General features: G+C 38.3%; 1 protein-coding gene across 1 annotated transcript; it reads right to left on the bottom strand.

Annotated features, from left to right (window-relative positions):
* Positions 1-22,817: 22,817 nt before the first annotated feature.
* LOC137716140 (protein argonaute 5-like) lies at positions 22,818-25,292 on the bottom strand. Its single transcript, XM_068455540.1, has 11 exons — positions 25,261-25,292; positions 25,067-25,188; positions 24,804-24,941; positions 24,583-24,725; positions 24,416-24,478; positions 24,275-24,338; positions 24,071-24,197; positions 23,915-23,988; positions 23,666-23,760; positions 23,521-23,552; positions 22,818-23,430 (listed from the first exon to the last, which is right to left on the bottom strand). The coding sequence occupies exons 2-11, from the start codon at positions 25,184-25,186 to the stop codon at positions 23,246-23,248; spliced, it is 1,041 nt and encodes a 346-aa protein (XP_068311641.1). The 5' UTR covers positions 25,187-25,188; positions 25,261-25,292; the 3' UTR covers positions 22,818-23,245.
* Positions 25,293-25,594: the final 302 nt, after the last annotated feature.

Raw genomic sequence — 25,594 nt, 5'->3', positions numbered from 1 at the left:
TTATAACATAATTTTTTATTAAAATAGACTTAGCTCAAGTCATTTTCATAGAAGTTTTTCTTTAAATGCATAGCATCTCGCTTCAAATAAATTTTATATAATTAGGTGGGTCTTTAATTAAGCAAAATGAAGTCTTAATTAACGTAACAAATTAATTAACATGTAAAGTCCAAAGCTCAATTGTTAAACTTAAAGCTAAACAGCCCAGTGAACATAAACCTATACTATGTGAATGCATATGCATGCCAAACTTATTTGAGTGGATGTCTCTGAAACGTTTGCCATTTTTATGATCAGGAGTACGAGAGACAAATTTAGATTAAAAGAGTTACAATGGAAAAGTCATTACAAGGTTAGGGGTTTTGTTAAGAATTGCCAATTTTGCACTAACATTTTGATTGTACTATAAGGTATTTTGATGTTGAACTTGTTTCAAGTTGAGTTTTAGTATGATGATCATCATGAAATATATATATTTTTTTTCTTCTTTCAATTGGATTTGCATTAATGGCATAAAAAGCATTTAGTTTGTAAAAGATTAGGTTTTGAACTTTTGAGTTTGTTTGAATGTTGAATACTTGTATTAATGACAATTTTTAACGGGCCTACAAGTGAGGCACAAATCAAAACCAAAACTGTTTGAAATCAAACCAAACCAAACCAAAACTAAATAGTTTGGTTTCATTTCGGTTCTCACCCAAAAATCGTACTGAACAAAATAAATTTTGATTTCGCTTTTACTCTAAAACCGCACTGAATCAAACTGTACCCAATTCTAACGGCCGCGGTCACGTTGAGGCATAACGTCTCTGGAGGTTCGGTTTATTGAGAGAAAGAGAGAGGGAGGAGAGTTTAGTGTGTGAAGAGAGCAGAGTGAGAGTAGGTGTGCGTTTGCATGTTGTTTATACAGAATCGGAAAGAAATTAAAGACATGCAAAAGGGAAGTAAGGGCTTTTGGGTTGAAAGCGAGAGCAAAATCAATAGAAATTGACTTCTGATTTCTTCACCAGACCGCCGCGTGAGTAGCCAAATGATTTTTAGAATTATGCCGTGGATCTTTATTTTTTATTTTTTATTATTATTATTTTTAATGTTTTTTTTTAATTATGCTCTAAAACGGTTAAGTAACGTTTCTTAGTGTAGATAATATTGTTTGTTAAAAAAAAAAAAAAAAAGGGTTAAGTCACGTGGTTAGGTGGTTAATTGGGCAGTTGAGAAAATAATGAGAAGGGCACAGAGGACTTTTTATTTTTGTTTGGAAGTTTTAATTTAATTTAACGACCTAATAATTTATTTATTTATTTGGTCAAAAGATAGACGTTATTAAATTCTAATATTAATGTTTACATCTTCAGCAAGAATATTAAAAAAAAAATCAGGACCAGTGACATCCCATAAATAATTTGATTTTGTTGGAATTTGGTTTTTGGGATTGGAATTTATGAGACGATTGATTTTATGATCAGATTCATCTTAAATTGTTTGGTTAGGCAGCTAATCTAAACTACATATTAATATCTTTTTTTGTCCATTAAAAGAGGGTAAAAGATTATTTAATCTTTTATCACAACAAAATAGTTAGGGTTATAAATGTAATTTCACAAAATAAAATTTTGTTATTTTCTGTTTAAACCTAATCTACAGGTGATTTTAACATCTCCATTTTTTTTTAAAGAAAGATAAAAAATAAACCTCTCCCTCTCTCCCCACTCCCACGTTTACTGTCACTCTCTTCCTCTCTCCTTTCATTTTAAAAACAAAAAAAAAAAAACTCTCTTACACACTTTGTATGTGGGCATATACTAGTAATTATTAATAAAAGTGTGTTATTAATTGCAAATTTTCTGTTTAAACGGGCTTTTGTAATGGAGATTGTAAAGTCTCGACTATTAAGTTATTAATGTTCGGAGAAAACTAATCTTGTTACACTAAAGAACTTTATGGAGGTGTAATTATAAAAACTGGCCCCCTTAGCACACCCTAATGAATATGCTAATTGGCTCTTTTTTTTGGTTTTGTCTTATTATTTTGAAAATATTGTAAAACTAACTTTGACAGAGGTGATGTCATTTAGTACTACGGTTTAGTGGTATTCATTTTTACTCGTAAGCGAGAGGTCTTAGGTTCAATTCTTGCCAAAGGTGAATTTGAACTACATTATTGCTAAACTATTATGAGGCTAAACCCACATTTTTCCCTTATTGTAGATAATATCATTAGTTTGGAAAAAAAGAACTTTGACAGAGGTGATAGAGAGAAGGACGTCAAAGAGAGAGAAGAGCATAGGTGTATGAGAATTATATGTTCACTTCATGGCCTTGTACCTTTATTTATACTAATCATGATACTCTTTTTTTTACCTTACAAATAATACAAAGTCTATAAGAATTTGATCTACAAATTTTATTGGGATTCTATTTCCATCCAAGATAGAAATTTTACCCGTCATTAGAGGGCTTTCTGCCCAACAAGAAATGTAACATGACCATTTTATCTTTGCATCTCCCATTAGAGGTGCTCTTACTCACGATTCTCGCCTTGCAAAAAGTTCAGATACAATTCGTTAATGATATGATCGGCTAAAAATGAAAATAAATTAATAAAATCTTTTATAAAGAAAAAATACCGTATTACATATGGTAAAGTAGTTTGTGGGGAAATAAGAGAACGCGAAATTTTGGATAAAACTCTTTTGAATCAATTTATACAATCAAAAAAGGGTTTGGATAAAACTCCTTTGAATCAATTTGTACGATAAAAAATGGGTTTCTTACGGTATCAATGCAGGGTCATACTTGTATGTTCATTCCGGCATCTTAGAGCATCTCTAATGGAGGATGTCAAAAGATAGATGTCAAATATTAATTTGATAACTGACGTGACAATGTCAGATTTTCTCTTCTTCAACTGGATGATTTTTGTTATAAACGATATTTGTAAGACCCATTTATAAAAGAAGAAATAAATTAATATAAATTTTTAAGATCAATAATTAATGCATTAATAAACACCACACAATAAATAATTAAAAAACTAATCACTAAAACCATCACGGATGAGCGAGTGATTTAGACGTCGATCTTCGAGACGATATAAAACTAGAGTCTTGCAAATTTAGTTCATGCAGCCTCGACAAAACACCACTACTAGAAACTAACCGCTCACCAGCGACAAAGTGGACCTCAAGACTGATTCAGCAGTAGAACATGACTTCTTTCACATTTTCCTTAATCTCCGAAAGGTCACGGAACCTCGCACCACCAGCAACCCCAGCTGTAGGTCCCGTAGTAGAATCTCCATCAGAATACTCGTCCCCAATGTAGTATCGTGCACGGAGGGCAGCCAAATGCGCATAGTATGCAGGAGGAACTACATGAAAGAACATAAACATCAGTGGTGCAATCAGGAAAAACCATAATTTCAGAAAACAGATACGAATCCAAGTCAAGTACGTACCAATGGAAACTGAGCGAGTGCACCTTGCATACCTGAAAAATCACATGCCATATGATTAGAATATCAGCAAACAAAATGTTATCTTCAAACTGGCATCGTACAAGTGCAAAAGCCTGAGAGAGAAATGAAATTGTTGTTTGCATACGTGTAGCATAGGTTGTTCGTTAGCATTTGCAAGGCATCTGGGGTGAATCTGTTCTCATCATACAGGACATGGTAATGTGCGGGCCTGCTAGTTCCCTACATGAACACAAGATAACCGTTCAAACTTTAGCACAGCAGAAAATGTCATCATATTTAGCAGTAAATAGAACACATAAATCCTCAGAAGAGGGCAAGCAAACTCCTGCAAAAACACAACTGGCGTATATATAGATGAACAATACAAATAGTACCTGAATGCCAGCATGGCTGTTGAGATAGAAGTCAAACTCCGTCGGATGACAAATCTGAGTGTCAACGACAGTGCCTAGACAACGTAAAGAGAGAGTCAATGCGCAAAAAAAAGCATCAAAATTAATATATCTCAATGCATCTAAATCTGTAACCTGGTTGAATATTGCCACTCTTATCAGTCTTCTGATGATCAGTAGGGAACAGGCGAGTATGGCACGTTTTCTGCACCACAACATAACTATATGGTGGTAGACAAGCCTGACAAATTAGTGACACATATTAGATAAAATCACTTATCTTAAAAATAATTTACTAACTACTTGATCAAATTAAATAATTAAGTAGTGATTAGTGATCTAAACAATAACAAAATAATTCTACAATTATCAGCATACCTTTCTTATAGCATCCATTTCATACAGTAGAACTTGACTAAATTGCCCTTCACCAACTCCATATCTGTCGAGTCAACATCAAAACAAATATTAGCATTTGGCAATGTTGTGTCATTTTCCTTGACCACAGCAAAAACAAGTATTATCCGAAGAAGATCATTCTCTCTGGTTTTCGGCCAGTTGCTTGTCAAAATGCACTGAAATGCTCCCTAACATAATGAAAATAATCATGGTAAGAAAATATACGCACAACTATTATTTAAAAAAATATAAAAATAGAACAATAACAAAAGAAGGTGCATCTTGACCCAATTACATGATCCTTCCTCCACCAACCCGACCCCTGTCAGGGTCCTCTTTAACACTATAAAGATCTTGAATTATTTCTTCACGGTAAGCCTGTGTAGAAACAATTCTTCGGTACTTAGTGATATGGCCAATCCATGGACGCCACCACTTGGTGGAATAAATTAATAGGTTAACACATTATGCATTTTTAATTAAAATGAAATCAAAATAGGAGACCGAAACTTACAGCTGCAATTGACGGACTGCTGTCCACCCCAGGTGGCGGATGCGTAACACCCGCACCAAAGATGATTGTGAGATTGTCGCTAACCAGAGGAATCCTTCTTTGAATGGCGTCTGTTAGAACAGTGTTCCTTCCGCCAACCTACAACAGTTTTAAAAGTTGTCTCAATATATCAATGCTAATATAAGACAGTAAGTAATGTGAGAGACAATACATAAAGAACAAACACAATAAGTAATGTGGCGGAGAATACAAAAAAAGGAACCTTCACATTTATCTTGAGTGACAAATTTTCTACGTATTGTTTACCGAGCTTTGATGCTGACCTAGGCCAACAGCACCGAGATACGATTCCTAACTCAGTTTCACAGATTCGTTTTATCATACCTGAAAGCATATGTCAGATTTTAAACATGATTTTCTTGAAATACAATGTTCTTCGATTGCCACTCACCATATGATGGAGTGACATCAGGCAAAATGATAATTACCAACTGAAGAGGCTCTCCCTTGTGTCCAATTTCTTCAAAGTTCTTGCTAGACATCTTATGAATATCCCTAAGTACCCTCTCGATTTGCGCAGGATGAGCTGATTGATGAGGAATTAAACATTGCGGATGGAAATGCTAGAAAGATAAAAGATTTGGTTAGGAAATGAACAACAATTCAATGCAAAAAGATGAGAGAGTTAAAAAAGGGAGTCGTACCACTCCCTTGCTGTTGCACATATTGACCAAATCATAACAAAATTGGAAGTTAAAACTGTTGGGGGAAAAAAAATTAGAATACACAACTCTAACACAAGTGTTGGAAAAACAACACAAGCAAACAAATTACTTATATTACACACACAAAATATTACAACACACAAACTCTCAAGCACACTCTTTGAAGCTATGACACTCACTCTTTCTAGAGACACACTCTAGACCACCCACACTCCTCACAAGACTACTCCTACTTCTCACTCTCACTTAGTCTTCTTAATTGATACAAATGGTGTGGATGCCTTCTCCTTTTATAGGCATAGATGAAACCTTGGAGAAGCATGGAAACATCATGCTAGAGATATCTAGATAATTCCACTAACTTCCTAAGCTAGAATTATCTACACTAATCTTGCATGTTGGTGAAAACCTCACCATTCTTCTAGACTCTTCCACCAACTTGAACTTTGCTAGAATTTTCTAGCATGTGTGTGGATCTTTCTTTGTCCATGAGCTGGATCCATCTTGGGCCAAGGCAAGATTACACTTCAACACAAACACCAATTAGACTGGTGTTGATCTTCAACAAAAACTTGGGTCTAATCGGGAGAAATTGACACAAGCCCAGAAATCCACTCGACCACCGTTAACCATTTTCTACATAACAAGAATAAATTAAAGTTAATTAGAAATCAAATTTCTAATAAGAACAATGTTTTAATTTTGATGCTGCACCACATATCACAAAAAGTAAAAGACTTAAAAAACCAAAAAAAGAACAAAAAAGAAAAGAGTGATAGTTAGTCTGACTTTGTCATGTGAGACTACAACCTAGAATTTTCAAGCACAATCCATTAACTCGACATGAAACGATACGAAAATAGCAAGTTGTGAGTTGACACGTTAACTATTCGGATCGTTATCGGGTCATTCGTCAATAATCTACATGCGGGTAACCCGTTTCAACCCGGTAAGAAAAAGGTCAGTTTGGTAATTTTTTACCTTTCAATAGTAAACGGTCATAGGTGTCAACTTTGACTACTCATTATGAATTTTTTAATGTAATTTGATTTTTCCTAAAAATACCAAAGCATGACACACCATGACCCGGAATGTTCACTAGGACTCCGAATCGAGCTGTGCTAGCCGACACCTGGAAGGTGACGAAGCCATAAAGTGTAGTGATGTGGAAAATGTGAATAAATTTAAACCTAAAAGTGCCTAAATACAAGAGTACACTGGTGAGCAGGAATGAAAACATTTCACACGTGACGTCAGAGTATAAGTAAAGTACAATAGAGTGGATTGAGAATTATACCTTCAGAGATAACCACTTATACTGAGATTTTCCATGAGTCCTTGTCGATATGAAAGCTCAGCTACTAAAACCTGGAGGGAAGAAAAACAGAAGGGTGAGTGGGCACAAAAAATCAAGATTTGTAAAATCCATTTATTTTCTGAACATACTAACCCCTCGCTGTAAAACATGTATAGTTTCCAGAAAATCATACTACGTATAAGTATGAAATCAAATGCATGCTAACGGTAAAACCAGAAGTATGCCACAGCTCAAAGTCTCATCAGCAATATAAATATAATCATGTGCTCAATAATCTAATACTAGCACGAAAGTCGGAGTCACCTAATGTGACCTGTACGACTGCACCTATTGCTCATCAGTCTATACTAACACACGAGTCGGAGTCGCCTACTGCGACCTATACCACAGGGCTAGGTGTAATAATATACGTTATAGTTCTACGATCAAGTGAATACTAGCGCTATGCACGGATCACCTACAAGTCGGAGTCGCCTAATGCGACTTGTACAACAGGGCTAGCAGCTACTTGGATCCAAAGCGAGCGTGCGGTGTGGGAGGTGAACATCACGTGAAGGACTGGCCTTGGCCCGGGGTGGGAGCACAAACACCGGGGTGCAGCAATGATGAGCAGTACATGAATATATGCATGCCATAATGAATCAATGATTTTAACGCATCCTGTAGGATTATTTAGCATTTCACAACAGTACAATATTTATGAGCAGATAAAATGCATATGAATATGCCATGACAGTATGTAAGTCTCAATGGCATAACAACATTTTTAAAATAAATAAATCATGGCATAGTATGCATAAATCAATTTAAAGGCATTTGTGGAAACTATATAGTTTATATATATATGAAAACAAAAATGCCTACTCATTGCTATGTCGATGAATTGTAACCCCCTAATCTCGCTTGTCCATGTAAGTCTCCCCTATACATGAAATTACTAATTCAATTAGTTTAATAACACATATACGAAAAATTAAATAAAACCTCCTTAGTTTGCTGAAATAAAGGGTTTGAATATATGAAAACGATTTACTCGATGTCACGGACCTACACAAATTGACAAAAAGCCAATTAGAGGCTGGACGTTCCACCACGCGTAGGCCAAACCCTGACGTTCGTCAGGAATATTCCATCAAAATTAACGAAATATTCTGTTAAATACTAATAGAAGTTAACGGCGTTACCTGACACCATTAGAATTTTTCGTCAACTTTCATTGAATATACCGTCATCCTCTTCAGCGAGCCTCGCCAGTCGCCGTCATTCGCTGCTGCCGACTGTCATCTGGTTTCACTAGAAACTGTGGAAAAATTCAAACCTTCATATCTTTTTCATTTCTCAATCAGTTTTCACAAAATTTAGATGGAAATGAAGCTTATGAAGAGTAGAACATGATTGTACCTTTTGGAAGTCCAAAAAGTGGACGGAGGTGGCCTGAAAATGGCTCAAAAGGTTCGGGTTAAACTCCGACTTCTCGAAACCTTGTGTTTCGAGGTTGTTTCTTCTTCAAACCTTCACTAAAGACTTCGGGAAGTTGAGTGGAAGCCCTTAGACTTCCTAAAAACTTGTAACTCGTTCGTAACTCGTCGAGGAAAACTGAGTCGAGTCGGACCTTTCGATTTTGACGTCCAAAACTCGGTCAAAACGTGATCTGAGGGTATGGTTGTGCTCGTGGATTCAAGGGGAGCACGATCGTGTGGTTTTCAAGTCACGTTTGTGAGGTTTTGGTGCTGTTTGAGAGAGTTGCAGAGTGAAAGAGTGAGAGAGAGCTTTCGGGGAGAGAGAGAAGAAAGATAGTGTTGAGTTTTTTGATTGGTGGGTGTAAATGATGGTGATGAAGTTTGATTGGTTGCTTTCAAATGAGGGAAATCAATTGATTAGGTGGTGAGGAACAACAAATGAAGAACTCTTCTAAAACACCCCCTTTTATAAGAATAAAGCTTCAATCCATCAACTAGAGTTCGAAGGCCTAGAGTTAGGAGACACTGATAACAGCTTGGGAGAAGGGATAAAGTTATGTGCTGCAGAGATGATTACTCTTTTCAAACCTTTAATGGTGAAAGGATTGGTTCAACCCATCAAGGACCAGAAGATTGTGATGAATGGTGGAGGTTTTGTACTTATTAAACCTCCAAAGTATCAATCATATTCTTTTGACCTAACCAAGGTAGCAGATATCTACGAGGAAAAGGTGAAAGCTCGGGTAATCTTGCTCGATGCCATTAAAAAGATGCCCAAACCTGAAGAACTTAGAGGAAAGAAGTATTGCAAGGTTCATTATACTTTCATTCACTCAATTGCTAATTGTGTATGGTTCAGAGATTGGATTCAGGACCTTAGAGCAACTCCACCATGTGGAGTAGCCCGATGGACCGACTCCAGAACAAGGGGCAATAGCCCTAGCAATCGTGTCTAGCCCATGCGGGCGATTGCGCAGGAGGGGGCCCGAGCGAAAGGCCCGACGAGAATCGCTTGCACGAGAACCCAATAGGGGGTGATGCAACGCTGACGTTAGGGCGACATCAGCCATTTTTAAATATTTGTTTAGTCAGGCACATGCATAACATGTGCACATAAGGGCGTGTCCCCGACATGTTTCAAGCATTGGGGCCCGCGTCACAGGCCTGTGTAATGTTATCGTTGGAGGCCACGTGGCAGCTCCGTGTCCGTTGGATTTCAAAGGTTACTTTTTGTGGATCGTTGGATTTCCAACGGTAAAAATAAAAAAAATTAAACCTTCATTAATTTCATCCGTTGGATTTGAGATTAACGGTCCACGTTATTTGTCTTTATAAATTAAAAAAATAACAATAAAAAAAATCTGAAATCCAACCGTTGTGCCATGTGGCATAATTTGGAGGGTTGGATTTCAATTTTTTTTTAATCCAACAGCAGAAATTAATTAAGTTAATAAAAAAATGTTAAAAATTAATAAAAAAATCCTAAATTTTTTTTAAAGATTTTTAAAAAAAAAATTGATTTTACTTTTCTATAAGTACCTTCTCATTATCTTCTACCTTACACCACAACGATTCTGAAAAGGTAACGACACGTGGTACGATGACATTGGATAAATATCTTATCGAAATCTATCACAAAAAATTATCTTCTCAGATAATGACACGTGGTGCAACGAGAATGATTAAAAATCTTATCCGAAATTACAAATAAAATTATCTTGTATTATTTTATAAAAAAAATACTAATATTTTATTGTCTATTACCATGGCTATTTAGTGTAGGGGTGGAGATGCAAAAGGCAGTTACTATTCATTAAGTTAGTTACTGTTCATTGGAGGCTATTCAATAGTGACTTGCCCTAGGGGGCCTTTGCAACAGTGGAGTTGCTATTATGGTTAAGGGGAAGCTGCTGCTAGAAAAACCCTAGGCCAACATGATGATTGACATAGATCTACTCCCTGAAGCCCTAATTAACATGATAAATCTTAATTGGGTCGAGAGGGGGAAAAGAAAGGTTGTCCAGGATGAAAGAAGAAAAGTGGTTAGGCCAACAGATGGGCAGCAGAAGGTTGCCCGACAGGGCCCAAGCAGTTGTAGTTAAATGAGTAGTCTTGTGCAGTAGTTGTCAATGTGAATGTGAGCTTGAGGTACCAGTACCAGGCGCCATTGTTGATCAAGAGTTGGTCAAGAGGAAAGAGAAAGAAGAACAAGATGCTCGCAGAAATGTTCTTCAAGCTATTTAGATAAGGCAAGAGGATACCAAGAATGTGTTCCAGAGGTCGGGAGGGGATTCAGAGCCTAAAAATCTATCTAAAATGTTCAGGGACTTTGAAGCCTCTGAAAAATGGAGGATAAAGAGATAAATGTACCATGATGGATGGAGGTTAAGGCCTCCTAACCAACCAGCCATAGTGGCATGAGACATGGGAGACTAAGAAGGATCATGAGCTCAATACTGCCAACTACCAAGGTGAATTCAGCCCGACTTGGCTGAAAAATGGTATGTAGTAGGCAATGATGGAACGCCTATAAGAGAAATGAGGGCATCCATGATAAGAAGGGTGCAGAGAAAGCATAAAGCTCATATAAACTCATTAAAGATCCCCGTTATTTCAGACATTCCTGAGAATATTAAATTTGAGAAGTTTACCCAAGGAGAGGAGAAACAACCTAGCTAGATGAGCAGCAAAAATGGTGGAGAGAGCTAACAACAAGACTGAATGAGGAAGATAACATGTCCCTCAAATCCTCATCCGAGCAAATACAAAGTACTAGGAAGAATGCAAGAGAGCATGGTCATGGTACCCATACCAGGATGGAATCTAGTGCCTATACGTTTTGGAACCATGTTATTTGAAAGAAGGGCACCTATAATATCACAAGAATGCATGCTTTTTGGAACTCATGAGCCCTTACTTAGTTTCAATATGAGCCCGACAGAAGGGGTAGAAGAGGCACTGGAGTTGATGTTGAATGAAAAACCACAAGCCTGGATGAATCAATTTATGTGCCAGATTGGGGGGAAGAAGAAAGGTGTACATGGGCCTAGCAACTTTCATGTCAACATGACCTATGTATTATCCTTCATGTTTTGTGCAGAACCAGATCAACCAGCTGTAATGAAAGATGATTATTTAGCACAAGAGCCAATGATGGCCTTGGTGAACATTTAAGAGGTTAGTAGGTGAAGTCTAGCCTGACAGACATACCCGACACCAGACCAAAAGAGCCCAAGAAAGTTTGTTTTGATAAGATGGTGTTTAGAAGCCCGAGTTTGGCCTTAGTAAACCATTTAAAGCTCATACATGTGACAACTCATTTGGAAAAGGCCTCTTTTAAAAGAATGTTGTTAGACGCGATGAGGGCAACGGTTAATGTAGTGCCACTTAAACAAATAAAGAAGTTTTGCAGATGTGAAAATGACCTTATTCCCATTGATCTCATAGTGTCTAGTTTCTCTAGGGCCATCACCAAAACATATGGGATACTGCCGTTAGAAGTAAACTTAAGGTCCAAGAAGATTATGATGGCTTTCTTTGTAGTAGACAATAGCTCTACTTATGGGGATTTGCTGGGAAGGGATTGGATACACCAGAGTTTGTCAGTGTCATCTACCCTGCACCTATAAGTTGCTGTGTATCATGAACCCACTGTTGCAATATAAGGATTTTGGGAAATAGTGGAGGCCGAATCACGGCCATTTCTTCCCATGGCCAATGTTGCTGAAGCCAATTTCTACAATCCTAATGTTGGAATTCTGCAATGTTCAGGAGCTAATTAGAATGACCACCTTTCCAAGGTAACGACCCAAAAGCTCTTAGAACAAGGACTTTCTCTCACTCAGGAGGAATGAGACATGCCTCATATTGTCCTTGCCCACTAACACCAATGATCACAGACTAGAAGAGAAATGACCAGGTAGTAGTAATCAGGTCTTTAATCAAAAGATTGCTGGAATATGGAAAAGAGATTAGAGAGATAACGGAAAGCTCAGCCAAAGAAATGGTAGAATGGGAAGAATGAACTTTAGGCACCAAAGATGATCAAGGAAGATAAATTTTGGAAGAAGAAAAAGTGAAGGCAGCTATCCATATGGCAGAATGTATATATGACTTGGATCAACTGGAGGAAGAGTCCGAGACTCCGAAGGTGGTAGAATTTTTTTCTACAGAGCCCAATAAACCAGCACCAGACGTTCAAGACCTTTTAGAAACCATTAACCTGGCAACTGAGGAGGATATAAGGCCAATACAACTTAGTGGCCTGCTGGAAGCAGAAGATTAGGCAAAAATAATTAATCTTTTGCATGAATTCAATAACTGTTTTGCATGGCATTATACATAAATTCCAAGATTAGACTCCATTTTATTAAAGCATAGAATGCCTATTAAGAAGGGGTACAAACCTGTAAAGCGGGCACCAAGGAGGATGTCAAAAGAAATAGAAGAAAAGGTTAAGGAGGAAATTGAGAAGCTGGTAAAGGCAGACTTTATTAAACCAGTTAAATATGTAGAATGGTTATCTAACATTAAACCTGCATTAAAAGTTTTAACTAATGCCATTCGATGTTGTGTGGATTATAGAAATATTAATGAAGCAATTCCCAAAGATGAATGCCATATGCCTATGGCTGACCTATCCATTGATGTAGTTGCAAAACACAAAGTATTATCCTTTATGGATGGTAATGCTGGATATAATCAAATAAAAATGGCTAAAGAGGATATACATAAGACAACATTCAGACGCCCATGACATATAAGAGCTTATGAATATGTTGTTATGCCCTTCGGGCTAAAAAAATGCTCGTGCTACTTATCAAAGGGCGATAAATGCTATTTTCCATGATTTGATTGGGCATAGTATAGACGTGTACATTGATGACATCATGGTGAAGTCTAAAATTGAAGAGCAGCACTTGGAAAACCTTAAGCAAATGAGAGCTAACAAGCTGAAGATGAATCCTTGGAAATGTGCCTTTGGAGTGAGATCGAACAACTTTCTGGGATTCCTGGTCCATTAGAAAGGTGTGGAAGTGGACAAGAACAAGGCTAGAAGCATAATGGAGTCACCTGCACCCACTAGGAAAGTGCAATTGCAAAGGTTGCTGGGGAAGATTAACTTTTTAAGAAGATTCATTGTTAATCTTGCGGGCAAAATCCAGCATTTGACTCATTTGTTGAGATTAAAAAATCAAGACAAGTTTGAATGGGGCCCCTAACATCAAGAGGCTTTTGATAAAGTGAACACTTATTTAGCCCCTCCTCTAGTGCTTATTCCTTTCTAAAGGTGAAAGCCTTCAAAGCTTTATATATCAGCCTCTGAAAGATCAATAGGAAGTCTGTTGGCTCAGAATAATGAAGGGGGAAAGGAACAAGCAGTATACTACCTCAATAGGATTGTTACCGAGGTGGAGACAAGATATACCCCGATTGAGAAATTATGCTTAGCATTATATTTCACTGCCAGCAAATTGAGACACTACATGTTGCCTTGCCATATCCGTATAATCGTTAAGACCGATGTGATTAAGTATATAATGTGCAAGCCAATGCTAACTGGAAGAATTGGGAAGTGGATTCTAGCATTGCTAGAGTTCAGTTTCCAATATATACCCCAGAGGGTAGTAAAGGGGCAAGCAATTGCAAACTTCTTAGCTGAGCACCAAAAGCCCGAAGAGAAGCTAATCAATATCCCTAGAACCTTGAAGGTGTCTACCCTTTGGATCCTGCCCAACCAAGCTTAGTCGGGCAAGGATGAGTGTGGATACAACAAGAAATAAAAAGGATAGCCAGCTTATGGATCACTCATTGGAGGTTGTATTTAGATAGATTATGCACACAACATGTTGCAGGAGCTGGAGTTGTCATCATTGACCCTAAGGGAGTCCAACATTGCTACTCATTTCTGTTAGATTATAAGGACACTACCATTAACAGAGCCGAGTATGAAGCATTGATCATTAGCTTAGAAATCCTAATAGAGGTAGGGCTAGCTGAAGTAAAATATATGGTGATTCTAAGCTGATAATTAATCAACTGAATGAAGAGTACAAGTGTAGACACATCACAATGGTAGGATATTACCTAACACCTACTCAATTATTGGGATATTGGGGTAATGAAGTAGTAATTAGCCATATTCCCAGATAAGCAAACTTAATTGCCAATAAAAAGGCGCAGACAGCTTTTGGAGCATAAGTTGAAGAAGAAGTACCTGAGATGAGAATAGAGATTCAAAGGAGAAGTCTCTTCTCTATCTTTGAAAGAGAATTCAGCTTGGTTATGATGATTGAAGAGCTCGAGATAGAGGATTAAAGGACATTCATCATCCAATACTTGAAAGACCCTTCTCTTCCCACTAATAAGAAGACCAGACAACAAGCAACTAGAATTTTTATGTGGGATATGACTTTGTTGAGGAAAACCCCAAATGGATTGCTGTTGAAATGTTTGGGCTTGGAAGAATCAATAAGGGTGATGGTTAAGGTGCATGAAGGCATCTGTGGAGCACATCAGGCAGGAGCGAAGATGAGGTGGTTACTGAGAAGATATGGCTACTTCTGGCCTAATATGGAGAAAGATTGTAAAGCTTATGCTGAGGGATATGAAGATTGCCAAAGACATGGACCACTCCAACACATACCATCAGTACTTTTGAATCCAGTAGTAAAGTCATGATCTTTTAGAAGATGGGCTATGAACTTTGTCGGACACATATATCCAGCTTCTAGTAAGGGGCATACCTTCATGATTGTAGTAACTGATTACTTTACTAAGTGGGTGTTGGGTTTTACGGCTCAAAATTAGGATGATGCAAAAATTAGGTTTGTGTTACTTATTTGGTTTTGGTGTCCTATTTGGGTTTGGATTTTGACTTCTTAGTTGTTTTCCTTGGTGGAGAGATTGTTTTAATTACCTATTTTATTAGGATTTGTATGTACTTCCCATTAGGATTCTTATTGTAACCTAAGTCCTATGCACTATAAATAGGACCTTAGGGTTAATGTATTTTATATGGCTCTTTTGTGTAGCAATTTGGTGAGAGTCAATTTGTGGGATTTGGGTTGTGAGAGTTTAAACACTCTTTTGTAATCTCCGTTTGTTTAGTGAAATTCCTTGACGTTGATATTGGTACTTGTTAGAATTCGCTTCTGTTTGCGCATAAAAGTACAACAAGTGGTATCAGAGCCTAGGTTTCGACTTGGGCTTTGCTTGGTAGTCACTATGAAGCCTTCTGTGTCTTCGGTGGAAGTTGATATTGAAAAGTTCGACGACAATGGCTTTGGTATTTAGCAATTGAAGATGAGTGCTTTGTTAGTTCAACAAGGGCTTTTTAAAACGCTAAACGGTGTGAAGGCTTTGCCGAATTCGTGGACTGATGAAGAAAAAAAAGATATTATGGAGCAGGCACTTGGAGCAATCCTGCTGACTTTATCGAATGAAGTCTTGCGTGAAGTTGGTAGCATCAAATCTACCCCAGAATTGTGGCTAAAATTGGAGAGGTTGTATATGACCAAATCCCTTGCTAAACGGTTGTATTTGAAGAAAAGTTTGCATACTCTTCGTATGGATGAAGGTACGTCAATTCATAAGCATGTTGATGAATTCAATAAACTTATGATGGATTTGAAAAGTGTGGACGACCAAATTAGTGATGAGGATTATGTGATAACTTTGTTGTGCTCTTTGTCTCCTTCGTATGAAGATTTTGTCGATACCATGCTATTTGGTAGACAAAGTCTTAGTTTGGAAGATGTTAAAGTCGCTTTGAATTCTAAGAGCTAAAGAATCTATTGTTATAAGGAAGGTCATTGGAAAGTAGATTGCCCTAAACTCAACGGCAAAAAGAAGCCGTTTGATAAGTCTTTTGCTAGTGTTGATGCAAACATTGTAGAAGATCGTTCATCTGAACTCCTCTAAAGGTTATGTGAGGAGATGGAGCTTGGTACTCAAGCTCTTCAGGTAGAGTGCAATTTGCACTTTTTGTTTGTATGTTCAAGCTTTTGCTTGGATTTTGTTTCGTATTTGTTAGTTTCCATAATGGAAAAGGCGTTAGAGGAAATTTCAAGTTTGAAGACTTATGGTTTTTTTATTCTAGGTGGAGATCAGTTTCAAAAGAATTTGGTGCACATTTGAGTTTGTATTTTGGTATCCCAAATTTGAAGTTTGTATGTGATTTGGACGTTTACTAATTTTTCGCCGAGATGGAGATTGTTGGGTTTTACGGCTCAAAATTAGGATGATGCAAAAATTAGGTTTGTGTTACCTATTTGGTTTTGGTGTCCTATTTGGGTTTGGATTTTGACTTCTTAGTTGTTTTCCTTGGTGGAGAGATTTTGGTAATTACCTATTTAATTATGATTTGTATTTACTTCCTATTAGGATTCTTATTGTAACCTAAGTCCTATGCACTATAAATAGGACCTTAGGGTTAGTGTATTTTGTGTAGCTCTTTTGTGTGGCAATTTGGTGAGAGTCAATTTGTGGGATTTAGGTTGTGAGAGTTTAAACATTCTTTTGTAATCTCCGTTTGTTTAGTGAAATTCCTTGACGTTGATATTAGTACTTGTTAGAATTCGCTTCCATTTGCGCATAAAAGTACAACAATGGGTTGAGGCTTCAACTATGAAGACCATTAATTCAGCTACTGTGAAGAAATTCATTGAGACCAAAATCTTACACAGATATGGAATGCCTGAAATGATTGTTATAGACAATAGGCCATTATTTATTTCAAGAGAAGTTAAAGAGTTTGCAGCTAAGTTCAAGATAAAAATGATCCAGTCTAGTCCATATTATCCCCAATCTAATGGTCAAGCAGAGGCTAGCAACAAGATATTAGTGACCATCATTAAAAGAGTGGTGGCAGATAGCCCAGAACGATGGCATGGAAGTTGGGAGATGCTCTTTGGGCTTATAGAACTTCAAAGAAAGCAAGAATTGGGATTATTCCTTATGCATTAACATTCGGGCAAAATGCAGTGCTTCCAATGAAGATTAATGTGAGTTCTATAAGGCTTTAGAACCAATTTGGTCTACACAATGATGAATTTGTTCAGGCCATGTGCCAAGGGATTGAAGACTTGGATGTTGTCCAAATTGAAGCTTTGAACAAGATCCAAGAAAGGAAAAAGGCAAGCCCAAGCCTACAATAAGAGAGTCAAATTGAAGACTTTTGAAGAATGAGAACTAGTATGGAAAACAGTTTTGCCCTTGGGAGCTCAAGTCAGAGGATTTGGGAAATGGAGTCCAGGCCATTTTACAATTGCCAAAGTCTTGGACAGAGGAGGATATTACTTGACAGATTTAGAAGGGAATTCACAGAAGCACCCAGTCAATGCTAAATTCCTTAAGAAGTATCACCCAACTATGTGAGATGTAAGAGACTGTTATATTGATGAAGAGTGATACTTAGGGGTGTTTTCTGAAGTTCTTTATCTTTTAAAAAAAGTTACTTCGGATGAGTGATAGCCAAAAATAAATAAACAAGTAAAGAAACACAAATATGAAAATCATTTTATTTGATAAGTGATAGAGTACAAGAGCCCTGATGTACAAGTTTAGATCTCTATCTAAAGCAGCTATCCTAGAGTAGTAAGTATGCATTATAGTACAAATATGACTTGGTTCTTCTAAAGTTATATTGGTGTTAGCTAGTTGGGCCTCTGAGTCCTCCACCTCTTGGTTGACAGTCTTCACCTCCTTAATCTTTTTGTATAGTTTGTTGGAGAAGGTCATCTGCTTAGCCTTCAAAGCAAAGATTTGTTCCTCCAACTTCTGGATCTCTGAGGCTACCATCATAATCCAGTCCTCCATAGCTAAACCTTCCTCCACTAGTTGTTGCAGCGTAGTAGAGGTCCGAGTGTGCTTCTCTTTGCAGCACCTTACCTTGTTGGCTTGCCTCTCAGCCCGAATGTGTTGTTCCCTCAAAGCCCTCAGGTTCTCAAAGAATGAGAGGAATGACTCATACTACACCTTGGTCATCAATTATGATTGATACAACTCATTGAAGCTTTCTTAGCTTCTTGAAAGGTCTTGAGACTAAATGAGGAAGTAAAGTCCTTCTGCATTCATTCCTTGAAAATCATGCACTATTATTTAAGATGTTGAGGCTTAAAGTGGCACTTGAGGGATCTCAGCTTGGTCTTAATTTGCAGGAACTCTCTTACTAGTTCAGGTAAGGAAGCCATGGCTGGAAAAGAAGCCAAGGGAGGAAGAAGCACACAAGCACCCCTATAATCAGTAGCAGTAGTGGCAGCCCCAACAGAGATTGAGGGACCAGCAACAGCAGCAACTTTCTGAGGCCGAGGGATTGGAATCCCTAAAGCTCCAGTAGCCCGAGAAGGTTGAGGAAGGACCACCCTACTCACAGCGAGCTGGGAAGACTGGCTCGAGCCCTCACCAGAAGCCTATTAAAACATAAAGAAAACATGTTAATGAAGCAATCTTAACCTAAGTTAAGAAATGACAAGACTGATAAGACGTTTATACCTTAGAAGTACTTTGTGCTCACGATGAGGGTTGGTTGCTGCAGTTGCTTTGGAGGAAGCTGGCTAGCCTGCTGGAGTTAAAGCTTGGAAAGCCTTGGGTATAGTCACATCTGAGACAACATGTATCTTAGTAATTATAGGCTCCCCAAATGCTGGCTCTGGAAGGGTGGTAACCTCTAGCAAAGGAAAAGGCTGGCAAAAGGCAAAAAGAAAAACATAAGTTTAAAAATAAAAGATATTAATAAAGCTTAAAATTGCTCAAGGAAGAAAACTTACACGAAATGGACCATTTCCCCAGTTGTGGGATCAAATTAGGAAGTGAGGGTCACCATTATTACTGGAGAAATGGGAAGAGAAAAATGAGTTGGTGTTCGCCCGACTGAGGGCTTAGCCCGAGAAGGAGGAATGCGTACAGGTCAGGCTGGAGATGAAGAAGGTTTGGCCTATGAAGCCCCTTATGCTTTGGAAGCCTACAATGAAGAACAATAGAACTAATTTAGTACAAGAAGTTAACTTTAGAAATAATAATTAAGTATTAACAGTTTGAGAGAATTACCTTCAACTTCTCCAAGGTCTTGGAGATGACCTCTATATCACTTTGGTCCTCCTCCTCACTTGCTTTCATATCTTTAGAAAGAGAATTAGGCTTCTTGCTAACAACAAGTCCTAATTACAAGAAAGAACATGTTTAGCTCAAAATTTAAGAGAAAAAGACTAGATGAAGAAAAATCAAGTTTGAATCACTTACTGGCAGGCTTCTGTTTTTTCCTACCCGCTTCAACTGGAAGGGCATGAAGAGCCTGAGAGACTTGGGAAGTCTGAGACCTGGTCATCTTCTTAGTAGGAGTATCTTTGGGAGTAGAGAAGTCATGCTTAGCCTTGGACCCCTTCTGGAGCTCAGAATCAGAAGACTCCAATTGTTAGGTCTTGCCCGAGAATAAGCCCTAGTTTTAGCTTCAGGCCCAGCCTCTGTCTCTGAGTCATTTAACATTGCATAAATATTTTCAGTATCCTCAAGCGTATGGTTGGAGCTTCCTTCTTGCCTAGCCACATCTACAGCAGCTTCTTAAAGGACCAATGCATCAGCAGCCTCTTTTTCTTGCCCAACCTTTGCTTCACCAAGAGTGCCTTAGGCTGCAAGATTAAAGAAAGAGTTAGCAATCACGACTATGGGATAATAAATTAGAGAAAGAGACAACAATGCGGGATAATAAATTAGAGAAAGAGTTAGCAATCACGACTATCAGCAGAAGTTGGTTTTTGTCGTTGATGGCCTCTTCAAGCTATGAAACTCTTTTTTCTTGGGCAAGGATTTGAAAAACACTTGCTCCAAGAACCTATCATGGGCTTTTCTAATGTCTCCATTATACTTTTTGCACCACTTGGCTTCCTACCAAGTAGTGAACAAAGTAGTGCACTCGAAGTTGAGAGCTACATGTTTATGGGCTATCTTTGTCATCACCTCCAGGCTGTGCCTGCTCACCTGAAATATAGCCTCTAGAGGAAAATGAAGGTGATAGGAAGTCCCACATTGGACTGAATCAAAAAAGGGAACTGGGATTACTTGTCTAAACCCCAATTGTCTACCACAGAAGTTGGGGTGGTAGACTTCTAGCCCACGTTCATAGCTCACTCGGTCACTTATGACTCCCCAGGCTAGGTCCCTTTGTTGGATACAGCTAATGAATTTCTCCTTGTAAAAGTTGTTGGCATCCTCACCAAAGAACTCTTGGAAGAGGTGATCTGAGAACCAATGGTAACTCCTAAGCACAGAGGCACCCCACTCAAGATCAGCTCGAGTCTTGTAAACTCTGAAGAAGTAGAGACATGCCAAAGTTAAGTGGTTGGTGGGAGGAGCGGTTGCCAAAATTCGGGTTGAAGCCACTTCTTCTAGAAACTCCAAGTTTAGAGCTCGAAACTTTGGGAAGTACCATTGGAGCCAGAGATGCACCATCCAGGTAGCTCGATTGATATTGGTCTCGAAGGGCTGGCCCTTTGTTATCTCATAGAGGATATGGTAGAGATGTGCTAGAATGAAGGGGCCAGTGACAACGTCATCAAAGGAGTGTAGAGCCTCCACCAGAGGGATCCACTCCAACTTCACTATTTTGGATTTGTTGGGAAACACATGCTTGTTCAACAAGTAGAAGAGGAAGTAAATGTGCTCCTGAGCTGGGTTAGTAGTGGGGGAACTCGGGTTGAACATCTTATGGGCGAATAGGATGAAGCCCGCGAAGGAGGTCTTATAAGCCTTGAGGGTAGTAAGGTTGTACTCCAAATTGGTGACAGACTGGGAAGTCTCTAAGCCTTCAGCGGCAGAACATGAGGGTGTTAACCAGTCATGTATGATGTCCGTATACCTGCCCGATGGCCTTAAACCGAAGGCCTAAGCCGTATCCAGAATGGTGGGAGACATATGACCCATTCTGAAGTCGAAGGTATTGGTCATGGTGTTCCAGAAGAAAAAAGCTATTGAAATGAGCTCATGTTTGATGGAGACAGTAACCTTGGACATCATAATTAGCTCGTAGATATCATTTGCCATCCACTTCTTCTTCCAGATGGGCTCCATTTCGTCCACCCACTTCGATCAAGCTGTGTCAATCATGGAAGGAAAGCCCTTCTTAAAGCTTAACCACTTTGCAGCATAAATGCCCTACTCAGCTTCATAGGGGTTAGGGGTAAGCCACTCATTAGCAGACATGTTGTTTTCCACAACAATTGGAACCCTGGAGGTCTAGGCAGGTCCTAGTAAGTGTACTCCACTTCTTCAAAGAAGATAGAGAGTTGAAGGTCGTTTAGACGACGGCGGAGATTGACGATGCCCTCTCCAAACTCGTAGGCAAAATGAGATTTGGGAGCCACTGTTGAAATTGGAGAATGGAGAAGGCAACTAGATCTAAGTTGAAAAGCAGTTGAGAATTTGGGAAAGTTTGTTTGCACTAGAAATCAAGATTATGGAAGATGTTGCCCCCAAAATAGTAAAGTGGGTGTTATGTAACAAGCAGTTAGTTAACGTTTAAAAGTTGTGGGTTAATGCAAGGGTTTATTAAAAAATGGCTAAGGTAATTGGCGCTGATACCCAGTTATGGAAAACATTCAATTCTAATCATTATCAATATCTTGATTAGCAGACTTAATAATGATTAAAGGGGGCACAGTTTGGGCTGAAATAATTAATAATGGGCTTAACATATGGAAGGCCCAAGCTTGCAAAAGCCTCTTGACTCTAGGTTGATTGAAGCACAGGCCTAAGACGGATTTAAAAACCATTTCTGGCGGCAGCAACCTTATAATGGAAGTGACAAGTGACAGGGGGCAGCTTACCTCCGGCAAAAGGTGTTTTTCTGTGACATGGGTGGGTAAATAACAAAAGAAAATGATGACTCGCCTTACTCCAAAAGCTCTCTCTGGAGGGGAAAACTTGGCATTCAGTCTAAGAAGTCTATAAAAGTAGTAAACAAAGCAAGCATAACTCTCTCTCAACCAATTAAACAACTACACTCAACTCTGCATTCCAACAACTCCATATCATAAAGCTTTAGTTTGTTCAGCATTCACCTTTGTAGGACCACCATATAAAGTAATCTTTTGTCAGTTTTAGAAGCTCTGCTATCTTCCTTTGTGTTGTAGTATTGAATCCTATTAGTGAGCCTAGCTTATATTTCATTTTCCAAGTCTTCAACCTCTGTAAAATACAAGGAGAAGTGGTTGCAAAAGGTTGTAAAACACAAGGTTGTAATCTTGCCCGAATCTCCTTTATTTGCACTTAAATAAAGTAGATCTGTTATTTATGCATTTTTCATTAGATCCCATGCTATTTTCAAGCACTTTTGTTCAAGTCTCATCTTTGGTTAATCTTGTCAATGTTCATTAATCTGGCTTCTTTGTTGAAGGGCCTTGAACTCCCCTTACTTGGACATACACATTTATAAGATAAAAGTCCTTGTTTACAAGGCAAGAAAAGGACATCTGTGAACAATCCGATCGAACTAAGAAGTCGAAATAACTTGTGGCGCAAGTAATTGACCTATTTACATAACTAACAAGACAATCTGTTATACAAAGATAACAATAGCACGCTCAGACTCGTATTAGCTTTGATTGTGAGCCTCAAGGCCTAACAAAGGCCCTACAAAGGCACCACTCAAACTAATCACAAACTTCTATTATAGTACACCAAGCTACAAACCTTGCCTAACATGCAAGACCCATGGGATTTGTGCAAGGGACGGATCTAGCCCGAACGCAAGGGTTACGGACCGACCTACAAAACTAGTTTCATAAGCCTCCATAGGACACAAAACTAGTTTCATAAGCCCCTCATAGGACACAAAACTACCATCACGGATAAGATTAGAGTCTTGTACAACTTTAGTTCATACAACCTCGACAAAATGGACCTTGACAAAACACGACTACTAGAAACTAAACACCACCAGTGACAAAACGGACCTTAAGCCTGATTTAGCAATAGAACATGACTTCCTTCACATTTTCCTTGATCTCTGAAAGAGCACGGAACCTCACACCATCAGCACCCCCGGCACCCCCAACCGTAGATCCGGTATTAGAATCTCCATTAGAATACTCACCCTTAATGTAGTATTGTCCACGGAAGGCAGCCAAATAAGCATAGTATGCAGGAGGAACTGCATGAAAAAAACAGAAACATCAGTGGTGCAACCAGGAAAAAGCATAATTTCCGAAAACATATATACAAATCCAACTCAATTACATACCAATGGAAACTGAGCGAGTGCACCTTGCATACCTGAAAATTCACATGCCAAACAATTAGAAAGTTAGCAAACAAAATGTTATCTTCGAATTGGCATTGTACAAATGTAAAAGCCAGAGAAAGAACTGAAATTATTGCCTGCTTACGTATAGCATAGGTTGTTCGTTAGCATTTGCAAGGCATCAGGGGAGAATTTGTTCTCATCAAATAAGACATGGTAATGTGCAGGCCTGCTAGTTCCCTATGCGAACAGAAGATAACAATCCAAACTTTAGCACAACAGAAAATGGCATCATATTTAGCAGTGAATATAACATATACATCCTCAGAAGAGGGCACTGAAACTACCGCAAAAAAGGGAATTGGCACATATAAATCCACAACACAAATAGTACCTGAATGCCAGCATGACTGTTGAGATAGAAGTCAAACTCCGTCGGATGACAAATCTGGGTGTCAATGACGGTGCCTAGACAACATAAAGAGAGAGTTTAATGCGCAAAACGGAAAAGAATCAAATTAATATATCTCAATGCATCTAAATTTGTAACCTGGTTGAATATTGCCACTCTGATCAGTCTTCCGATAATCAGTAGGGAACAAGCGAGTATGATGCCTTTTCTGTACCACAACAAAAGTAACCGGTGGTAGATATCCCTCCTGAAGCGATTGACAAGCCTGAAAATATAGTAACACACATTAGATAAAGTCGCTTGTCTTATAAAATAATTCTAGAATTCAAGCAGTCAGCATACCTTTCTTATAGAATCCATTTCATACAGCAGAACTTGACTAAATTGCCCTTCACAAACTCCATCTCTTTCAAACAAACATCAAAGCAAATATTAGCGGAGTGTTGTGTAATTTTCATTTACCACATAACAAACAATTATTACCTGAAGTAGATAATTCTCTTTGGTTTTAGGCCAGTTGCTTGTCGAAATGCTATTAAATGCTCCCTAGCATAATGAAAATAATCATGTTAAGAAAATACACTCACTACTATTATTTATAAAAAAAAATCGAAACAATAACAAAAGAAGGTGCATGTTGACCCAATTACCTGATCATTCCTCCAACAACCAGACCTCTGCTAGGGTCCTGTTTAATACTATAAGGATCTTGGATTATTTCTTCACGGTGAGCCTGTGCAGAAACAATTCCTCGGTACATAGTGACCTCTGGCCAATCCATGGACGCCACCACCTGAAAGTATAAATTAACAGGTTAGCACATTATGCATTTTTAATTAAAATGAAATCAAAATAGAAGACAGAAACTTACAGCTGCAACTGACGGACGGTTGCAATTTTCAGGTTGCGGATGGGTAACATCCGCACCAAAGATGATTGTGGGAATGTCGCTAACCAGAGGAATCCTTCTTTGAATGGCGTCTGTTAGGACAGTGTTCCTTCCACCAACCTACAAAAGTTTTAAATGTTGTATCAATATTTCAATGCTAATAGAAGACAGTAAGTAATGTGAGAGGCAATACATAAAGAACAAACGCAACAAGTAATGCGACGGACAATACAAAAAAAACGAACCTTCACATTTATCTTGAGTGACAAATTTTCTAGGTATTGTTTTCTGAGCTTTGATTCTGCCCTAGGCCGACAGCACTGAGATACAATTCCTAACTCAGTTTCACAGATTCGTTTTATCATACCTGAAAGCATTTAATATGTCAGATTTTAAACATGATTTTCTTGAAATAAAATGTTCTTAGATTGCTACTCACCATATGATGGAGTGACATCAGGCAAAATGATAATCAACTCTGGTCACAACACTCATGTTACGTAACTTCATATGACTATTAGAACATGGAAATTTTGGTCAATGCATAACCTATATTGAGCGAAAGCCCAGACTGCGTCAGCCTTAGACTCTGATAAAAGCCTCTCCAGCATTCCAGACCCTCAACAAAATCACCTGTCTACCCAAGCTCCCTGGCCAAAAAAGACCTCCCAACAACAGTGTACCTATGATAGAAATTACTACAGTCTTAGTGAGGAAACAACACATACAAGGAGAAAATAAATCTTATGCCCTTATGCCAAATAAAGACTTTT

This window comes from Pyrus communis, chromosome 14, assembly GCF_963583255.1.
Source record: "Pyrus communis chromosome 14, drPyrComm1.1, whole genome shotgun sequence".
Lineage (NCBI taxonomy): Eukaryota > Viridiplantae > Streptophyta > Magnoliopsida > Rosales > Rosaceae > Pyrus > Pyrus communis.
The sequence above is the reverse complement of the archived record's forward strand: the minus strand, read 5'-3'. Positions and strand labels throughout refer to the sequence as shown.